Genomic DNA, 19,909 nt, shown 5'->3' on the forward strand with positions numbered 1-19,909 from the left:
GTCGCCATTTTGTTTGAAGTGTCAAGATCGCAAAATTGCATTATGGAACACTAGATACGATGACGTTCTATGCGGAATTCCATTGACACGCTAAAACACGGTGGCCAATTATTTAAAACACGGTACCTACCGAAAAAACATTTTTCTTTTTCGATTATTTAGGTCGGAAATTTGGAAAAAAATTTCCGCGGACCAAAAAAAATCGTTAGGGTCGGGGCAAAAATAGGGTCGGTCGGGTTCCCTGAACCAATACTATTTTTTTTTGGCCTAACTGTGTCATCCGCATATAAAAGGATGAGAAGTTTTAAAAAGTATAAAAGCTGGCCGTTTTCATCAAATTTGGGCATTTTTGTGCCTTGTACAGTTCTATACATTCCCTTGTATTTAACATGTCAGTAATTATATAATTGTATAAATTGTAATTATCGAAGTGTGGTTGTTAATATCAGATAGTTATAATCGATATATACTAGTAACTACTTCGTACTTCAGTTCGTATACTCTAACGTGCAGTTTGCCAGATTGCTACCAAAACACAAACATGTGAATTTACTAGGTGTATTAGCGTTCTTCTGTTGTTCGAAGCACTTGCATGGAGAGCAGGTATGTGATAGCTAAGTTTATTTATATGAAATGAGGTACCGTAGAAAGAATGATTTGGTTAACACTAAGACACGTGTAGTATTCTCAGAGGGACGTGTTCATGTTTTGCCACAGATGCAAATACACAGTCATATTTATAAACAACATTGCATTTTATTTACAATCAAAATAACCGTCCCGACCTAGAAGTGTGTTTTAAATGTACGAGCGATAATGAATAATCATAAAAAAATCGTTCACATATGAACGCGTTTCAACGATAAATTAGTAGAAAAAAAACGTGCGTCAGCGACGTAGCATTTTAAATATGTTCCGGATGCCTGTGTGTTGTAGTGGTTGCAGTTTTTTGCTTATAGAGGTCCCAAGTTCGATTTTATGATAATTTAAAAAATACACCAAAATCTATGAATAAATTCCTTTAAACGCCATACGTGTTTTCCCCAGAAACATCTTTATTGAAATTTCAGATAAAACATGTTCATCGTAGTAATTTTCGAGAATTTAATTAATGCTTTCATTCGCACCACAATGAGCAGATGAGAAATAATCATACTTTGTCTATGGAGAAACTGGACTTACCCCATTATAACTAGACATACAAGAAAAGACCGCAACATTCTGGGCAAAACTGATAGCTAATAATACCATAGAACAAGAAAAACTATCCACAACAATTTATATGTCAATGCTCAATACATGCAAACATCTTGACGATCAGTCACTTACACGCCTTTATCCTTGGTTTTGCAATGTCAAATCAATTTTAATAACATGTGGAATAATGCATGTGTGGAGCTCACAAAGTTATCCTAGCACTGACTGGCTTAAAATACTTGTTAAGCAAAAACTTAAAGACCTGTTTATAAATGAATGGTTATCATCAATTGAAAACTGTAGTAATAGTACTTTCTATAAACGGATTAAAAGAAACTTCAGGTTTGAATCATATTTAGTAAACACACCACATGCATTTCTAAAATTTGTAATCAGAATCAGGACAAGAAACCACAGGCTACCGATTGAAGTTGGAAATTGGAACAGTAAACCTATAGATTTAAGGACCTGTACAACCTGTAACAAAATTGGGGATGAATTCCATTACTTACTAGAATGCAAACTATTTAATGCCGATCGAAAAAAGCTTCTTAAACCTCACTTTTATAAACGACCAAATACATCAAAAAATCAATGAGTTATTTAACACAAAAAATAAAAACGAGACAACAAAATTACACCAACTCATAAAAATAATTCTAACAACAACACAAGCTTAACTCTCTCATAGTCTGGCTTCATATAAAAACTTCACTGGTCCCTAATGTCCTCATGCTCCTCCCACGTCACATGTCCCTCTTCCCCCCCCCCCCTAACGCACATGTACATAGTTCATCCTTTGACATACCGCAACTGAAATTGAAAAACACCTTTAGGCTTTACAAATATCAAAATATCACACACCTTAAAAAATTACTAAATAATCAGATATATAAGCAGACGCTAAAATACAGCAGTACTAAACGCTAACCCTTGGACTGTCTGATCATCCATACGCGACGAACAGGAGCAAGCACCACCAAGCATCTCCTGAAAACACGAAATAAATAAAAACATTAAACAAAATCGATTAAATCATTAATGGAAATCATTCATGACCCAAATCGGAAGAAAGCATCATAGGCGCTCGATGTCAATGACAATGTTTTATTTATTTATTTATTTGTTTTTAGTTACCCGTTGTTTATTATAATGCATACACATACTAAATTAATAAAAATCTTCTGACAAAACGTCTTTTTAAAAAAAAGATAGTTCGACTATATACATAGATATTGTCAATATCTATACATACATAGTCAAACTATCTTTTTTAAAAAGACGTTTTGTCGGAAGATTTTTTATTAATTTAGTATGTGTATGCATTATAATAAACAACGGGTAACTAAAAAATTAATAAATAAATAAATTTAAAATAAAACATTGTCATTGACATCGAGCGCCTATGGAAAGCATACCAATTCTTATGCAAAAGAAATGCTTCCACTTATTGCACAAAACAAGCCGACATTATGGCAGAAATTCATATCATCTTAAACAATCCACGCAAATGAAAACGCTACACACTTACCCGATAAGATCCCGTTATATTTATTAATCCTCTTTAGTACTTTAGTCTTTACGTCCATCCCAAACACCAAACACCAAGCCGCTTTCTATTTTTAGACCTGATTGATTGATTGTTTCAGTTTATGTCTCAACCGGTAAAGACTTAAAGGCTACACTCCACTAAATGATAACTGTAGAAAACTGTAGTAATGACTCTCCGAAGATTCCTTAGCAAAAAAACATTAACGACCTCCATGTTAGTCGAATTGCAAATGATGTTTCGTTCTATAATATGTTATATATATAATAAAATAAAGAAAGAATATTTAATAAAAAACTATATTATATGTAATGTAATTTATATTTTTATTGCATTATTACCCGCCTCGTTTATACATCTACGTACTTAATTGCTCATATTGAGAATGATTATCCGTTCTACCTTCTATCTGTGTTGACGCTACTTGGAATATATTATCTGTATTGTATATTCAAGAAAGAACATGTAATAAGACGCTTCTCGAAATATGCTATCTATAATGTATATATATAATCAAGAAAGAATATGTAATAAGAGCCATACCATATGAAATGTAATCCATCATTTTTATGTAATATTGCACGCCTCGTGTATACATGTATGTACCTTTTTTGCTCATGTATTCATGTCAAACATGAATTGAGTTGAAATAAAAGGTTTTTGACTTGACTTGACTTTTAAATGCACTTTTGTTTGAAAATTAAAGTACAATGTTTTGTACCGATATAAAATGGTGTGAAATGTTCAATGTTTGGTCGATTTTCTAAGCAATACCCTTTAATCATAAATCCTAACACATTTCTGTCTATACGCAAACAAGATTCCGGATCGCACGTTTAATTAACGTGTTGTTCTGCGATTGCCTGTATGACTGTATGATGTTATATGACGAGATAACCATTTGGCACATTTGCAAACAATGCACTACATGTATCAAGAAATCCGCACCATTAAAGAATAGGAGCCACATGATAAGAACGATCTCACGTGTTTTCTGAAGATACTTCAGAAAGCTTATCAGTTTCACAATGTGTTTTCACTAACTTATCTTTCAATTTGAAACATGAACCATTTTCACGAATAATGCAATGAAATAAGGGTTCGCACTAGTTTTCCTTGATGATGCACATATCAATAAATGTTATTAATGTTCTTTAGTGCAAAGTAACAGGTGCTGTGTTCATTTTCAAAAAGCAGCTAGTATCATGTAATAAAAAACAGGAACTCAGCAATTCCTGTTGTAAATAAAATTGGTTATCAAGAAACCCGTTGTTTTTTCTCAAACAATTCGCCTTTGTGTCCGCACACATATCTCTGAAATCAAATTCTAGCAAATCAAGAAATTAAGTTTGTGCAAACATAAGAGGAAAACTGATGCGTGTATGTTGTGTCTTCAGAAAACCTGTTTGAGATCGTTCTCACCATTTGTCGCTTCGTGTTCAATGGTGTGGTCTTGATAGTGGATTGTTTGCAAATGTGCTAAATGAATCTCTCGCCATAAAGCATCGAACTGTCATTCAGGCAATCGTAGAACAATACGTGAATTCAGTCGGAATCTTATGTTTGCAGTGCAGTTTCTGGGATGGTAGAGTTGCACATGGACGGAATTGTTTATTTATTTTAGGCTATCTAAATGCTATGATATTCGTTCATTTAAAATAAACGCTATCACTATCGACCAATTTTGAAGTTTTTATATAATTTAATTCCGCATAAAAGCATCCAATATAGTTCTCAAAAAAAGTGTATGTAATGAACCGCGTTGATTAAATCTGCGAGTGTGATATTATTATACAGTGTATTTATCGATTTATGGTTTTCAATCTCAGGTAATTTTAATTGATATATAGTTACCTTCAGTTCTCGTACACTCACGTGTAGACAGACTGCTTGGTGAAGAATAACAAACATGTGGATTTACAGGTGTATCAGCGTGCATTTGGTGTTTGCAGTATTGGAATGGAACACAGGTATGTTTCGTCTTTATACTGTTATGAACTAACGAACCTTAAAACTAGTTATTTACGGAACGCTAAGAATCGTGTCTTTTGCTAAGCGCCATTAGTGTGTGTTTTTTTTTACAACATATCACATTAAACTTCATATACCAAATGTTCGTTTAAGATAGTTTGAGAACTTAATGAATCCTCTCTTTCGCACAATAATGAACATGTGGAAATAACAATACAGGATTCGAGAACATAGCATGGAAGAGTAAGTTAATCTCGTCGACCTGGCTTCTTAGTTCACAGAGAGATGTCGCTATGCACTAGAATAAAAAATTGACCAAACTTGTTTTCTAGAACCACTAATAGCTATACTCCTTTTATTTCAAATATTTTAGTAAAAAAGTGACTTATTTAGATCATCATTAATTATAATTGTATGTAGCCACCTGAAAAATAGAGAAACTTTTATTGTCCGAGAAAGGTGGTATTGAAACGTCATAAGTAGTGCACGATTGAACTTTCTAAGGAATTATACGATTCTTTCTGTTCAGGAAGCCATGAATAATTTCGCTGTCATCCGTAACTGATGGAACACATTGGGACAGAAGGAATCGGTTCTTAATAACCATAGTATGCGAACAATCTTGAATTGTTGACACCAGAGAAATATCTTGAAATGCCACTTTGATGACATGCGCTAATGACATCAAAGCAGTCGTTTTGTCAATAGCCCGTCTTTCGTAATATGGGATTCAAACTTTCATTTAATTTGTTTTCTGACTGAACAAACATCGCTTTTTATAACATGTTTGAATTGTTCATTTGGGTATATGTTTTCATTCCATGGAATTCTTTAACACTCCCTCATTAAAGGAATGTACTGGTCATATATAGATATAGATCGAGGTGGCGATTTTTTAAACTTACTTTGTATTTGTCGTTAGATCATTTATACGCCACGGCTCAAGTCATGAGTACACATACTCATGATAATTATTTAATAATCCGCAAAATTGTCCTGCATTCAGGCAAATCTGACACAAATTACAATATCTTACAGATATTTGATTGTTCACAAAACACAAAGAATTTTGAAAAAAAAACCAGACAACACGTTTGTATGCGTGGTGAATTGAACAAATGTCTGACAATATTTCAACATGATCAGACAATGTGCCTTACAGGTGCTTTCGGTGTTAGTTGAGTCTGTAACTTTCCAGCTCAAAGAAAACAATTTAAAACAAAACTTTCAGTTAACCCATGCCAATGCCTTAATTTCGCTTTGAATTTATGTTCGATGAATCATTAATCTGCCAATAGTCAACATGTCCGTGACTTAGTCTACCACAATATCGTTCGAAAAAATTTTAGCTTGCAACCGATATATATGTATAATCAATATGTTAGTAAATTATCGGACATACTAAAGATGTGAAAGGAATGAATAGAAGTACAGAAGTTTGTCAAGTACGGGCAAGCTCGTTAGCAAGTATAACTTTTCAAAAGTTGAATCGTGACTTGAATTTTTGTACGATCTTTAATTATATGGGTTTTAAGTAAACAATATAAGCCACACGTGAGAACGACAAAAAGTTCTTAATTAACCGCTATTCAACGACCAGAAAGGATCATTTATTTTGATGTTTGCATAATCGAAAAACAACACATATAAAGGTTAAGATCCTCCTTTTATTGTACTTGTTTAAATATAAATCATACAATTAGTGTTAAATATATAACAATGATTTTGAAAGAAGTCATTTTGCCAAATTGTGAACAACTTCCTCTAACTCCAGCAAACTATAGCCAAACGGGCTTATCGGTGAAATTTGGACCAATTTTACTCCAACCAATGGATGCTATGCTAGTGTTGCTTAATGGTGCGCATACATTGTCGACACTGAGAAACACTCAAATGTGTTTTATGTAATCTTGCGATTAAAAAAATAAAATTGTAAAGCGAGCTCTAATCCGAAAGTGGCCAGCAATGCATCCAGCGCTTTGATTCGACGATGCAAATGAAATATACTTTCTGTTTTCAACAATAAAAAATGTGGTTGTTAAATTTAAAAGAAGCGTTTCGTTTTATGCGAGTGGTATTATTTCCGCTGTATATACCTTTTATAACAAATATATTTTACTGCCAATTTTCCAATCCGTAATCTTATCCCTTTACTGCAATTTTACCTCTTGTAGTCGATTAATTGTATTAACTTTCATAAAAAAAATCGTGCACGTGATTTATCAAGTTGCTGATATTGCTATAAAGAAATAATGGTGTGCTCACATTATGTTATTAAATTGTACTAGAATTAAATTAAGAGCCACTTGTTTACATAGAAATCAATGCGTTTATACAGTCAAAACTGAGAACAGCGGTCAGTGAAGCGAATGGCCAAAGTCGACCGTTGTCGACAGGTGGCCGTTGTTTTCGAATCACCACGTTTTAGATGGTTTGTCAGTTGATAGGATTGTATAGTATACGTCGTTATCCCATCCAGGCATTCACACACAGTGTGAAACAAAGTCTTATTCCCTGAAACTAAGCATATTAACAAAACAATAAGTATAAACTAAATCTAGATCTATTACTTTATCTACGATAGTATTGTTGTTTATTCATGCATCTCGTTTTATCCGTGTACTATACATGCTCAGCTGAAATACACATATCTTCATAAGAAGGATGCTGCTTTAAGTGCTGTCATTATCAGAGTTGCATAGCATAAATTTTATTGATATTCTTACTCAGAGAATAAAAATATAACATGATATGCTTGTTATATTCGCATACACGACGTATTATGACGTTGTTTTTTTTAATCATAACATCTACACATAAAAATGATTTATATAATTCTTAAAATAACGTCCATTCGACATTTCCTGACACTGCTTTTAGATTTTCATATTTCCTTTTATGTTTATAATAATAATATAAACAATTTAATTATATCGTATGCACGAGGATCCACTTCAAAGTAGACTAAGATAGAGAGATATATTTCAGAATATAAAATACATGTAGCATGGTACACAACATAACTAACAATATTTCAACATATCATGAAATACAAATGCAAAATATCACAGATCAGCTAAAAGACTTAGCTTAAAAGCAATTTGATAGCAATCATTATGGTAAAAAATACATAATTATTGCTTCTTTTCATATCATGTGTTAACATATATAATTGGTGAATCAAATATTAACTGCTATCTTAGTGTACCAAGTACTAAGTAAGCCTGATACCTAAACGAAGAACCTTAAACAATATAAACATATTTGGTTGTTATATTTTTCCAAATGTGTGCAAAGTTACACGTTATTTCAGTCGATAAATGGTATTACACTGAAATCATACTTCGTAAAGCATCTGTGTTTGTTTATTGCTTAGAACTTTCTGAATATCGCTGAATACCCAATCAAATAAAGAGTTATGTTCGAATTCCAAAGAGCTTTTAAACGAGAGAAGAAATTGTTTCTTATCACTCGAGTTTGTTCAGTTAAATATGTCATGGAATATGTTCTCGTGTGAGGTATCTATAAATAGATTTCCGCGTTGTTGCATTTTTAAATTGTCTGAAAATATCATCACTAATTTTCTTTGAACGTTAATTACTTAAGCAAAGTTGTAATTCGTGTATTTTAGCCCAGAGAGTTTTATTGCATTATATTGATGGGCAGCGCCAAAAGCTCAAGTTTAGTAAGGATGGTCAGTTGAAATACTGCCTGTTACCATGTGAATAAGATGGCGTACTGAAGAAGTGCCATTTTGTTTAAATAGCCGACTGTCTGATTTCAACGATATCGGCACTAAATACCCATAGTTGTTTATGTATATCAGGATAAATGTACAAAAACGGCTTATAGCTGAGATCAAACTAAAGTCAGTTCAATATCAAACTTTTAAAACTTTAAGTCATGTTTAATTTGAAATAAAGAATGTTCGAAGCGTCTTTAGTAAGTAGATTTAACAATTGATTTATTGTTTCATTAGCAATATCTTGTTCTGTTAGACAGTTTACTTAATTAGTTGGAGGTCTCTTGGTTTGAGTTTCAATGCGTAACTAGAAAAAGAATGGACTGAGATTTTGTAACGACACTTAAAACATTATATATTTTTGAGATGGCATATGGTTTTGGGTATAGTATTATGTTTTCGTGGTTGGAATTGAACTTCAAAAGTTTTCCCTCCCTCCCCTTCCCGCATTACAGAATATCCTTATGTTATCAATGGCGTTTTCGTCATTCCTCTCCTTCAGCATGCTATCATTCGTGGTCCATTGTCACCCCTATGATAAATATCTTGGTTAATATTTCTGTAACCATAAATTTTTATTTGTGTAAATATTGTTGTTATCGTTTTACCTTTAGTTTTAATATAGTATTGTAGTCCGTCGAAAAAAAAGACGATAAAGTAAAAAAATGTCTATGAAATCAACGTCGTACGATATGTTGATAGACTTTGAAATAATGCATACGACTACGTATCATTCATTGATCCTACCAGCGCATGCCATCACAATGTCATTCCAAGAATTATCTTTGGTATCACAGATCATAGTGATTGAATACCAATTTGTTCCGTATCAATGGATTCCCTCAGTGACGGATGACAGCGAAATTATTCATGACTTCGTGAACGGATAGCATCGGAGAATTTCTTAGACACTCGAAACATGCACTGCTCTTGAAGGCTCAAGACGACGTTTCTCGGACAATATAATATAAAGAAGTGAAACTCCAGCTGCTGGAGCAATATAGAATTCTCATTATATACAGTTAGTTTGTCCTTTATTTAAGGCAAGTGACCAATTGCCAAAACAGTTCAAAACAACACAATACAAAAAAACATAAACACATATAAGAATAAAGCTGGGGTCACCGCCTTGGAACGGTCAATGCAAAGCATTGGGGGTTTAAACCGGTTTTAGAGCGCTCAACCTCACACTTGGCTCAGCAATATTCATGATTCATTTAAGTGTAAATAAAATTTAACCTCATAGCATTGCAACTCGAATTAAACAATAATAAAAGGAAATTAAAACGCATTCAATTTAATTACCATTTAATTACTCAATGGTAGGAAAGAGACCAGAGCAACAGAGTTACAACTTTTTGAGGAACAGTATCATTTATATTTTAGGTTGATTTGTCCGTTACTTTTCATACATTCAATCATAGTTATATTAAGAAATAACTTCCTTATTAAAATAGAAGAGATCAGGAGTATGGTACAAACGGGTTAACAAAAAAGGCAAACCTCGTATCCAGTTTTTTTTAATATGTTCATAAACAATTTCGTTTGTGTGTGAATTAATTAAGTAAATACTTGTTTCATACCCTATTAAATGCTTAAGGTATTGATACTCATGCTATTGTAATGGCATTTACGATTGTGCATGCATATGCAAAACGACATTTACTAAGCATTTAAAGTCAAGTTTTTCCGAGCATCAACTGAACGCTCTTTGCTAGAAACTTTGATTAGTTATCGTCTGCTCATTGTGGTGCGAATGAAAGCATTAATTAAATTCTCGAAAAATACTACGATGAACATGTTTTATCTAAAATTTCAATAAAGATGTTTCTGGTGAAAACACATATGGCGTTTAAAGGAATTTATTCATAGATTTTCGTGTGTTTTCTAAATTATCATAAAATCTTCTGGGGAACACAAACTAGCATTCTGACTTGGACTACTGGGAATGTTAATGGGCGAGTCAGATTTTGGGTTTACCGTAGACTGACAGGCGGTAGTATTTCCCCACAAAACATGCGACATTTTTTAGAATTGGTCCGATTTCCGTATTTTTTTTACCCAAATTTATTCTTTACAACCACAGTAACGTTGAAAGTGAAACCAGTCCACATTTATTTACCTCAGACCATCGATATCGATTCTCAACCAATTTACAATAATTAATGCGTACACATGGTTATCACTTGTTGTATACATACCTGAATATTCTGAATAATTCAGCACTTCAATATTTAAAAGCTAATTCTGATCGAAAATGACCGTAAATGTGTCTTAAGAAATGCATAGACACAAGCGGTCGCCATTTTGTTTGAAGTGTCAAGATCGCAAAATTGCATTATGGAACACTAGATACGATGACGTTCTATGCGGAATTCCATTGACACGCTAAAACACGGTGGCCAATTATTTAAAACACGGTACCTACCGAAAAAACATTTTTCTTTTTCGATTATTTAGGTCGGAAATTTGGAAAAAAATTTCCGCGGACCAAAAAAAATCGTTAGGGTCGGGGCAAAAATAGGGTCGGTCGGGTTCCCTGAACCAATACTATTTTTTTTTGGCCTAACTGTGTCATCCGCATATAAAAGGATGAGAAGTTTTAAAAAGTATAAAAGCTGGCCGTTTTCATCAAATTTGGGCATTTTTGTGCCTTGTACAGTTCTATACATTCCCTTGTATTTAACATGTCAGTAATTATATAATTGTATAAATTGTAATTATCGAAGTGTGGTTGTTAATATCAGATAGTTATAATCGATATATACTAGTAACTACTTCGTACTTCATTTCGTATACTCTAACGTGCAGTTTGCCAGATTGCTACCAAAACACAAACATGTGAATTTACTAGGTGTATTAGCGTTCTTCTGTTGTTCGAAGCACTTGCATGGAGAGCAGGTATGTGATAGCTAAGTTTATTTATATGAAATGAGGTACCGTAGAAAGAATGATTTGGTTAACACTAAGACACGTGTAGTATTCTCAGAGGGACGTGTTCATGTTTTGCCACAGATGCAAATACACAGTCATATTTATAAACAACATTGCATTTTATTTACAATCAAAATAACCGTCCCGACCTAGAAGTGTGTTTTAAATGTACGAGCGATAATGAATAATCATAAAAAAATCGTTCACATATGAACGCGTTTCAACGATAAATTAGTAGAAAAAAAACGTGCGTCAGCGACGTAGCATTTTAAATATGTTCCGGATGCCTGTGTGTTGTAGTGGTTGCAGTTTTTTGCTTATAGAGGTCCCAAGTTCGATTTTATGATAATTTAAAAAATACACCAAAATCTATGAATAAATTCCTTTAAACGCCATACGTGTTTTCCCCAGAAACATCTTTATTGAAATTTCAGATAAAACATGTTCATCGTAGTAATTTTCGAGAATTTAATTAATGCTTTCATTCGCACCACAATGAGCAGATGAGAAATAATCATACTTTGTCTATGGAGAAACTGGACTTACCCCATTATAACTAGACATACAAGAAAAGACCGCAACATTCTGGGCAAAACTGATAGCTAATAATACCATAGAACAAGAAAAACTATCCACAACAATTTATATGTCAATGCTCAATACATGCAAACATCTTGACGATCAGTCACTTACACGCCTTTATCCTTGGTTTTGCAATGTCAAATCAATTTTAATAACATGTGGAATAATGCATGTGTGGAGCTCACAAAGTTATCCTAGCACTGACTGGCTTAAAATACTTGTTAAGCAAAAACTTAAAGACCTGTTTATAAATGAATGGTTATCATCAATTGAAAACTGTAGTAATAGTACTTTCTATAAACGGATTAAAAGAAACTTCAGGTTTGAATCATATTTAGTAAACACACCACATGCATTTCTAAAATTTGTAATCAGAATCAGGACAAGAAACCACAGGCTACCGATTGAAGTTGGAAATTGGAACAGTAAACCTATAGATTTAAGGACCTGTACAACCTGTAACAAAATTGGGGATGAATTCCATTACTTACTAGAATGCAAACTATTTAATGCCGATCGAAAAAAGCTTCTTAAACCTCACTTTTATAAACGACCAAATACATCAAAAAATCAATGAGTTATTTAACACAAAAAATAAAAACGAGACAACAAAATTACACCAACTCATAAAAATAATTCTAACAACAACACAAGCTTAACTCTCTCATAGTCTGGCTTCATATAAAAACTTCACTGGTCCCTAATGTCCTCATGCTCCTCCCACGTCACATGTCCCTCTTCCCCCCCCCCCCCTAACGCACATGTACATAGTTCATCCTTTGACATACCGCAACTGAAATTGAAAAACACCTTTAGGCTTTACAAATATCAAAATATCACACACCTTTAAAAATTACTAAATAATCAGATATATAAGCAGACGCTAAAATACAGCAGTACTAAACGCTAACCCTTGGACTGTCTGATCATCCATACGCGACGAACAGGAGCAAGCACCACCAAGCATCTCCTGAAAACACGAAATAAATAAAAACATTAAACAAAATCGATTAAATCATTAATGGAAATCATTCATGACCCAAATCGGAAGAAAGCATCATAGGCGCTCGATGTCAATGACAATGTTTTATTTATTTATTTATTTGTTTTTAGTTACCCGTTGTTTATTATAATGCATACACATACTAAATTAATAAAAATCTTCTGACAAAACGTCTTTTTAAAAAAAAGATAGTTCGACTATATACATAGATATTGTCAATATCTATACATACATAGTCAAACTATCTTTTTTAAAAAGACGTTTTGTCGGAAGATTTTTTATTAATTTAGTATGTGTATGCATTATAATAAACAACGGGTAACTAAAAAATTAATAAATAAATAAATTTAAAATAAAACATTGTCATTGACATCGAGCGCCTATGGAAAGCATACCAATTCTTATGCAAAAGAAATGCTTCCACTTATTGCACAAAACAAGCCGACATTATGGCAGAAATTCATATCATCTTAAACAATCCACGCAAATGAAAACGCTACACACTTACCCGATAAGATCCCGTTATATTTATTAATCCTCTTTAGTACTTTAGTCTTTACGTCCATCCCAAACACCAAACACCAAGCCGCTTTCTATTTTTAGACCTGATTGATTGATTGTTTCAGTTTATGTCTCAACCGGTAAAGACTTAAAGGCTACACTCCACTAAATGATAACTGTAGAAAACTGTAGTAATGACTCTCCGAAGATTCCTTAGCAAAAAAACATTAACGACCTCCATGTTAGTCGAATTGCAAATGATGTTTCGTTCTATAATATGTTATATATATAATAAAATAAAGAAAGAATATTTAATAAAAAACTATATTATATGTAATGTAATTTATATTTTTATTGCATTATTACCCGCCTCGTTTATACATCTACGTACTTAATTGCTCATATTGAGAATGATTATCCGTTCTACCTTCTATCTGTGTTGACGCTACTTGGAATATATTATCTGTATTGTATATTCAAGAAAGAACATGTAATAAGACGCTTCTCGAAATATGCTATCTATAATGTATATATATAATCAAGAAAGAATATGTAATAAGAGCCATACCATATGTAATGTAATCCATCATTTTTATGTAATATTGCACGCCTCGTGTATACATGTATGTACCTTTTTTGCTCATGTATTCATGTCAAACATGAATTGAGTTGAAATAAAAGGTTTTTGACTTGACTTGACTTTTAAATGCACTTTTGTTTGAAAATTAAAGTACAATGTTTTGTACCGATATAAAATGGTGTGAAATGTTCAATGTTTGGTCGATTTTCTAAGCAATACCCTTTAATCATAAATCCTAACACATTTCTGTCTATACGCAAACAAGATTCCGGATCGCACGTTTAATTAACGTGTTGTTCTGCGATTGCCTGTATGACTGTATGATGTTATATGACGAGATAACCATTTGGCACATTTGCAAACAATGCACTACATGTATCAAGAAATCCGCACCATTAAAGAATAGGAGCCACATGATTAGAACGATCTCACGTGTTTTCTGAAGATACTTCAGAAAGCTTATCAGTTTCACAATGTGTTTTCACTAACTTATCTTTCAATTTGAAACATGAACCATTTTCACGAATAATGCAATGAAATAAGGGTTCGCACTAGTTTTCCTTGATGATGCACATATCAATAAATGTTATTAATGTTCTTTAGTGCAAAGTAACAGGTGCTGTGTTCATTTTCAAAAAGCAGCTAGTATCATGTAATAAAAAACAGGAACTCAGCAATTCCTGTTGTAAATAAAATTGGTTATCAAGAAACCCGTTGTTTTTTCTCAAACAATTCGCCTTTGTGTCCGCACACATATCTCTGAAATCAAATTCTAGCAAATCAAGAAATTAAGTTTGTGCAAACATAAGAGGAAAACTGATGCGTGTATGTTGTGTCTTCAGAAAACCTGTTTGAGATCGTTCTCACCATTTGTCGCTTCGTGTTCAATGGTGTGGTCTTGATAGTGGATTGTTTGCAAATGTGCTAAATGAATCTCTCGCCATAAAGCATCGAACTGTCATTCAGGCAATCGTAGAACAATACGTGAATTCAGTCGGAATCTTATGTTTGCAGTGCAGTTTCTGGGATGGTAGAGTTGCACATGGACGGAATTGTTTATTTATTTTAGGCTATCTAAATGCTATGATATTCGTTCATTTAAAATAAACGCTATCACTATCGACCAATTTTGAAGTTTTTATATAATTTAATTCCGCATAAAAGCATCCAATATAGTTCTCAAAAAAAAGTGTATGTAATGAACCGCGTTGATTAAATCTGCGAGTGTGATATTATTATACAGTGTATTTATCGATTTATGGTTTTCAATCTCAGGTAATTTTAATTGATATATAGTTACCTTCAGTTCTCGTACACTCACGTGTAGACAGACTGCTTGGTGAAGAATAACAAACATGTGGATTTACAGGTGTATCAGCGTGCATTTGGTGTTTGCAGTATTGGAATGGAACACAGGTATGTTTCGTCTTTATACTGTTATGAACTAACGAACCTTAAAACTAGTTATTTACGGAACGCTAAGAATCGTGTCTTTTGCTAAGCGCCATTAGTGTGTGTTTTTTTTTACAACATATCACATTAAACTTCATATACCAAATGTTCGTTTAAGATAGTTTGAGAACTTAATGAATCCTCTCTTTCGCACAATAATGAACATGTGGAAATAACAATACAGGATTCGAGAACATAGCATGGAAGAGTAAGTTAATCTCGTCGACCTGGCTTCTTAGTTCACAGAGAGATGTCGCTATGCACTAGAATAAAAAATTGACCAAACTTGTTTTCTAGAACCACTAATAGCTATACTCCTTTTATTTCAAATATTTTAGTAAAAAAGTGACTTATTTAGATCATCATTAATTATAATTGTATGTAGCCACCTGAAAAATAGAGAAACTTTTATTGTCCGAGAAAGGTGGTATTGAAACGTCATAAGTAGTGCACGATTGAACTTTCTAAGGAATTATACGATTCTTTCTGTTCAGGAAGCCATGAATAATTTCGCTGTCATCCGTAACTGATGGAACACATTGGGACAGAAGGAATCGGTTCTTAATAACCATAGTATGCGAACAATCTTGAATTGTTGACACCAGAGAAATATCTTGAAATGCCACTTTGATGACATGCGCTAATGACATCAAAGCAGTCGTTTTGTCAATAGCCCGTCTTTCGTAATATGGGATTCAAACTTTCATTTAATTTGTTTTCTGACTGAACAAACATCGCTTTTTATAACATGTTTGAATTGTTCATTTGGGTATATGTTTTCATTCCATGGAATTCTTTAACACTCCCTCATTAAAGGAATGTACTGGTCATATATAGATATAGATCGAGGTGGCGATTTTTTAAACTTACTTTGTATTTGTCGTTAGATCATTTATACGCCACGGCTCAAGTCATGAGTACACATACTCATGATAATTATTTAATAATCCGCAAAATTGTCCTGCATTCAGGCAAATCTGACACAAATTACAATATCTTACAGATATTTGATTGTTCACAAAACACAAAGAATTTTGAAAAAAAACCAGACAACACGTTTGTATGCGTGGTGAATTGAACAAATGTCTGACAATATTTCAACATGATCAGACAATGTGCCTTACAGGTGCTTTCGGTGTTAGTTGAGTCTGTAACTTTCCAGCTCAAAGAAAACAATTTAAAACAAAACTTTCAGTTAACCCATGCCAATGCCTTAATTTCGCTTTGAATTTATGTTCGATGAATCATTAATCTGCCAATAGTCAACATGTCCGTGACTTAGTCTACCACAATATCGTTCGAAAAAATTTTAGCTTGCAACCGATATATATGTATAATCAATATGTTAGTAAATTATCGGACATACTAAAGATGTGAAAGGAATGAATAGAAGTACAGAAGTTTGTCAAGTACGGGCAAGCTCGTTAGCTAGTATAACTTTTCAAAAGTTGAATCGTGACTTGAATTTTTGTACGATCTTTAATTATATGGGTTTTAAGTAAACAATATAAGCCACACGTGAGAACGACAAAAAGTTCTTAATTAACCGCTATTCAACGACCAGAAAGGATCATTTATTTTGATGTTTGCATAATCGAAAAACAACACATATAAAGGTTAAGATCCTCCTTTTATTGTACTTGTTTAAATATAAATCATACAATTAGTGTTAAATATATAACAATGATTTTGAAAGAAGTCATTTTGCCAAATTGTGTACAACTTCCTCTAACTCCAGCAAACTATAGCCAAACGGGCTTATCGGTGAAATTTGGACCAATTTTACTCCAACCAATGGATGCTATGCTAGTGTTGCTTAATGGTGCGCATACATTGTCGACACTGAGAAACACTCAAATGTGTTTTATGTAATCTTGCGATTAAAAAAATAAAATTGTAAAGCGAGCTCTAATCCGAAAGTGGCCAGCAATGCATCCAGCGCTTTGATTCGACGATGCAAATGAAATATACTTTCTGTTTTCAACAATAAAAAATGTGGTTGTTAAATTTAAAAGAAGCGTTTCGTTTTATGCGAGTGGTATTATTTCCGCTGTATATACCTTTTATAACAAATATATTTTACTGCCAATTTTCCAATCCGTAATCTTATCCCTTTACTGCAATTTTACCTCTTGTAGTCGATTAATTGTATTAACTTTCATAAAAAAAATCGTGCACGTGATTTATCAAGTTGCTGATATTGCTATAAAGAAATAATGGTGTGCTCACATTATGTTATTAAATTGTACTAGAATTAAATTAAGAGCCACTTGTTTACATAGAAATCAATGCGTTTATACAGTCAAAACTGAGAACAGCGGTCAGTGAAGCGAATGGCCAAAGTCGACCGTTGTCGACAGGTGGCCGTTGTTTTCGAATCACCACGTTTTAGATGGTTTGTCAGTTGATAGGATTGTATAGTATACGTCGTTATCCCATCCAGGCGTTCACACACAGTGTGAAACAAAGTCTTATTCCCTGAAACTAAGCATATTAACAAAACAATAAGTATAAACTAAATCTAGATCTATTACTTTATCTACGATAGTATTGTTGTTTATTCATGCATCTCGTTTTATCCGTGTACTATACATGCTCAGCTGAAATACACATATCTTCATAAGAAGGATGCTGCTTTAAGTGCTGTCATTATCAGAGTTGCATAGCATAAATTTTATTGATATTCTTACTCAGAGAATAAAAATATAACATGATATGCTTGTTATATTCGCATACACGACGTATTATGACGTTGTTTTTTTTAATCATAACATCTACACATAAAAATGATTTATATAATTCTTAAAATAACGTCCATTCGACATTTCCTGACACTGCTTTTAGATTTTCATATTTCCTTTTATGTTTATAATAATAATATAAACAATTTAATTATATCGTATGCACGAGGATCCACTTCAAAGTAGACTAAGATAGAGAGATATATTTCAGAATATAAAATACATGTAGCATGGTACACAACATAACTAACAATATTTCAACATATCATGAAATACAAATGCAAAATATCACAGATCAGCTAAAAGACTTAGCTTAAAAGCAATTTGATAGCAATCATTATGGTAAAAAATACATAATTATTGCTTCTTTTCATATCATGTGTTAACATATATAATTGGTGAATCAAATATTAACTGCTATCTTAGTGTACCAAGTACTAAGTAAGCCTGATACCTAAACGAAGAACCTTAAACAATATAAACATATTTGGTTGTTATATTTTTCCAAATGTGTGCAAAGTTACACGTTATTTCAGTCGATAAATGGTATTACACTGAAATCATACTTCGTAAAGCATCTGTGTTTGTTTATTGCTTAGAACTTTCTGAATATCGCTGAATACCCAATCAAATAAAGAGTTATGTTCGAATTCCAAAGAGCTTTTAAACGAGAGAAGAAATTGTTTCTTATCACTCGAGTTTGTTCAGTTAAATATGTCATGGAATATGTTCTCGTGTGAGGTATCTATAAATAGATTTCCGCGTTGTTGCATTTTTAAATTGTCTGAAAATATCATCACTAATTTTCTTTGAACGTTAATTACTTAAGCAAAGTTGTAATTCGTGTATTTTAGCCCAGAGAGTTTTATTGCATTATATTGATGGGCAGCGCCAAAAGCTCAAGTTTAGTAAGGATGGTCAGTTGAAATACTGCCTGTTACCATGTGAATAAGATGGCGTACTGAAGAAGTGCCATTTTGTTTAAATAGCCGACTGTCTGATTTCAACGATATCGGCACTAAATACCCATAGTTGTTTATGTATATCAGGATAAATGTACAAAAACGGCTTATAGCTGAGATCAAACTAAAGTCAGTTCAATATCAAACTTTTAAAACTTTAAGTCATGTTTAATTTGAAATAAAGAATGTTCGAAGCGTCTTTAGTAAGTAGATTTAACAATTGATTTATTGTTTCATTAGCAATATCTTGTTCTGTTAGACAGTTTACTTAATTAGTTGGAGGTCTCTTGGTTTGAGTTTCAATGCGTAACTAGAAAAAGAATGGACTGAGATTTTGTAACGACACTTAAAACATTATATATTTTTGAGATGGCATATGGTTTTGGGTATAGTATTATGTTTTCGTGGTTGGAATTGAACTTCAAAAGTGTTCCCTCCCTCCCCTTCCCGCATTACAGAATATCCTTATGTTATCAATGGCGTTTTCGTCATTCCTCTCCTTCAGCATGCTATCATTCGTGGTCCATTGTCACCCCTATGATAAATATCTTGGTTAATATTTCTGTAACCATAATTTTTTATTTGTGTAAATATTGTTGTTATCGTTTTACCTTTAGTTTTAATATAGTATTGTAGTCCGTCGAAAAAAAAGACGATAAAGTAAAAAAATGTCTATGAAATCAACGTTACAAAAA

At 32.9% G+C, this 19,909-nt stretch overlaps 1 protein-coding gene and 1 long non-coding RNA gene across 6 annotated transcripts in view; one reads left to right on the forward strand and one right to left on the reverse strand.

The window, feature by feature from the left end:
• Positions 1–1,265: 1,265 nt before the first annotated feature.
• LOC127839290 (uncharacterized) lies at positions 1,266–13,637 on the reverse strand. Of its 4 annotated transcripts, none has more exons than XR_008030279.1 (3): positions 13,487–13,637; positions 2,129–2,187; positions 1,266–2,010 (listed from the first exon to the last, which is right to left on the reverse strand). It is a non-coding gene; the product is annotated as an uncharacterized LOC127839290 (long non-coding RNA). The 4 variants fall into 4 exon arrangements; XR_008030277.1 differs by lacking the exon at positions 2,129–2,187 and adding an exon at positions 12,887–12,945 and having other exon boundaries at positions 13,487–13,635; XR_008030278.1 differs by lacking the exon at positions 13,487–13,637 and adding an exon at positions 2,729–2,847.
• Positions 13,638–14,885: 1,248 nt separating this feature from the next.
• LOC127839193 (protein lev-9-like) overlaps positions 14,886–19,909 on the forward strand; it is a 28,032-nt gene continuing 23,008 nt past the window's right edge. For both annotated transcript variants that reach the window (XM_052367460.1, XM_052367462.1), the window contains exon 1: positions 14,886–15,475. In XM_052367460.1, coding sequence (XP_052223420.1) covers positions 15,415–15,475 — 61 coding nt within the window. In that variant the 5' untranslated portion in view covers positions 14,886–15,414. The remainder of the gene's footprint in view (positions 15,476–19,909) is intronic.

This window comes from Dreissena polymorpha, chromosome 7, assembly GCF_020536995.1.
Source record: "Dreissena polymorpha isolate Duluth1 chromosome 7, UMN_Dpol_1.0, whole genome shotgun sequence".
Classification (NCBI taxonomy): domain Eukaryota; kingdom Metazoa; phylum Mollusca; class Bivalvia; order Myida; family Dreissenidae; genus Dreissena; species Dreissena polymorpha.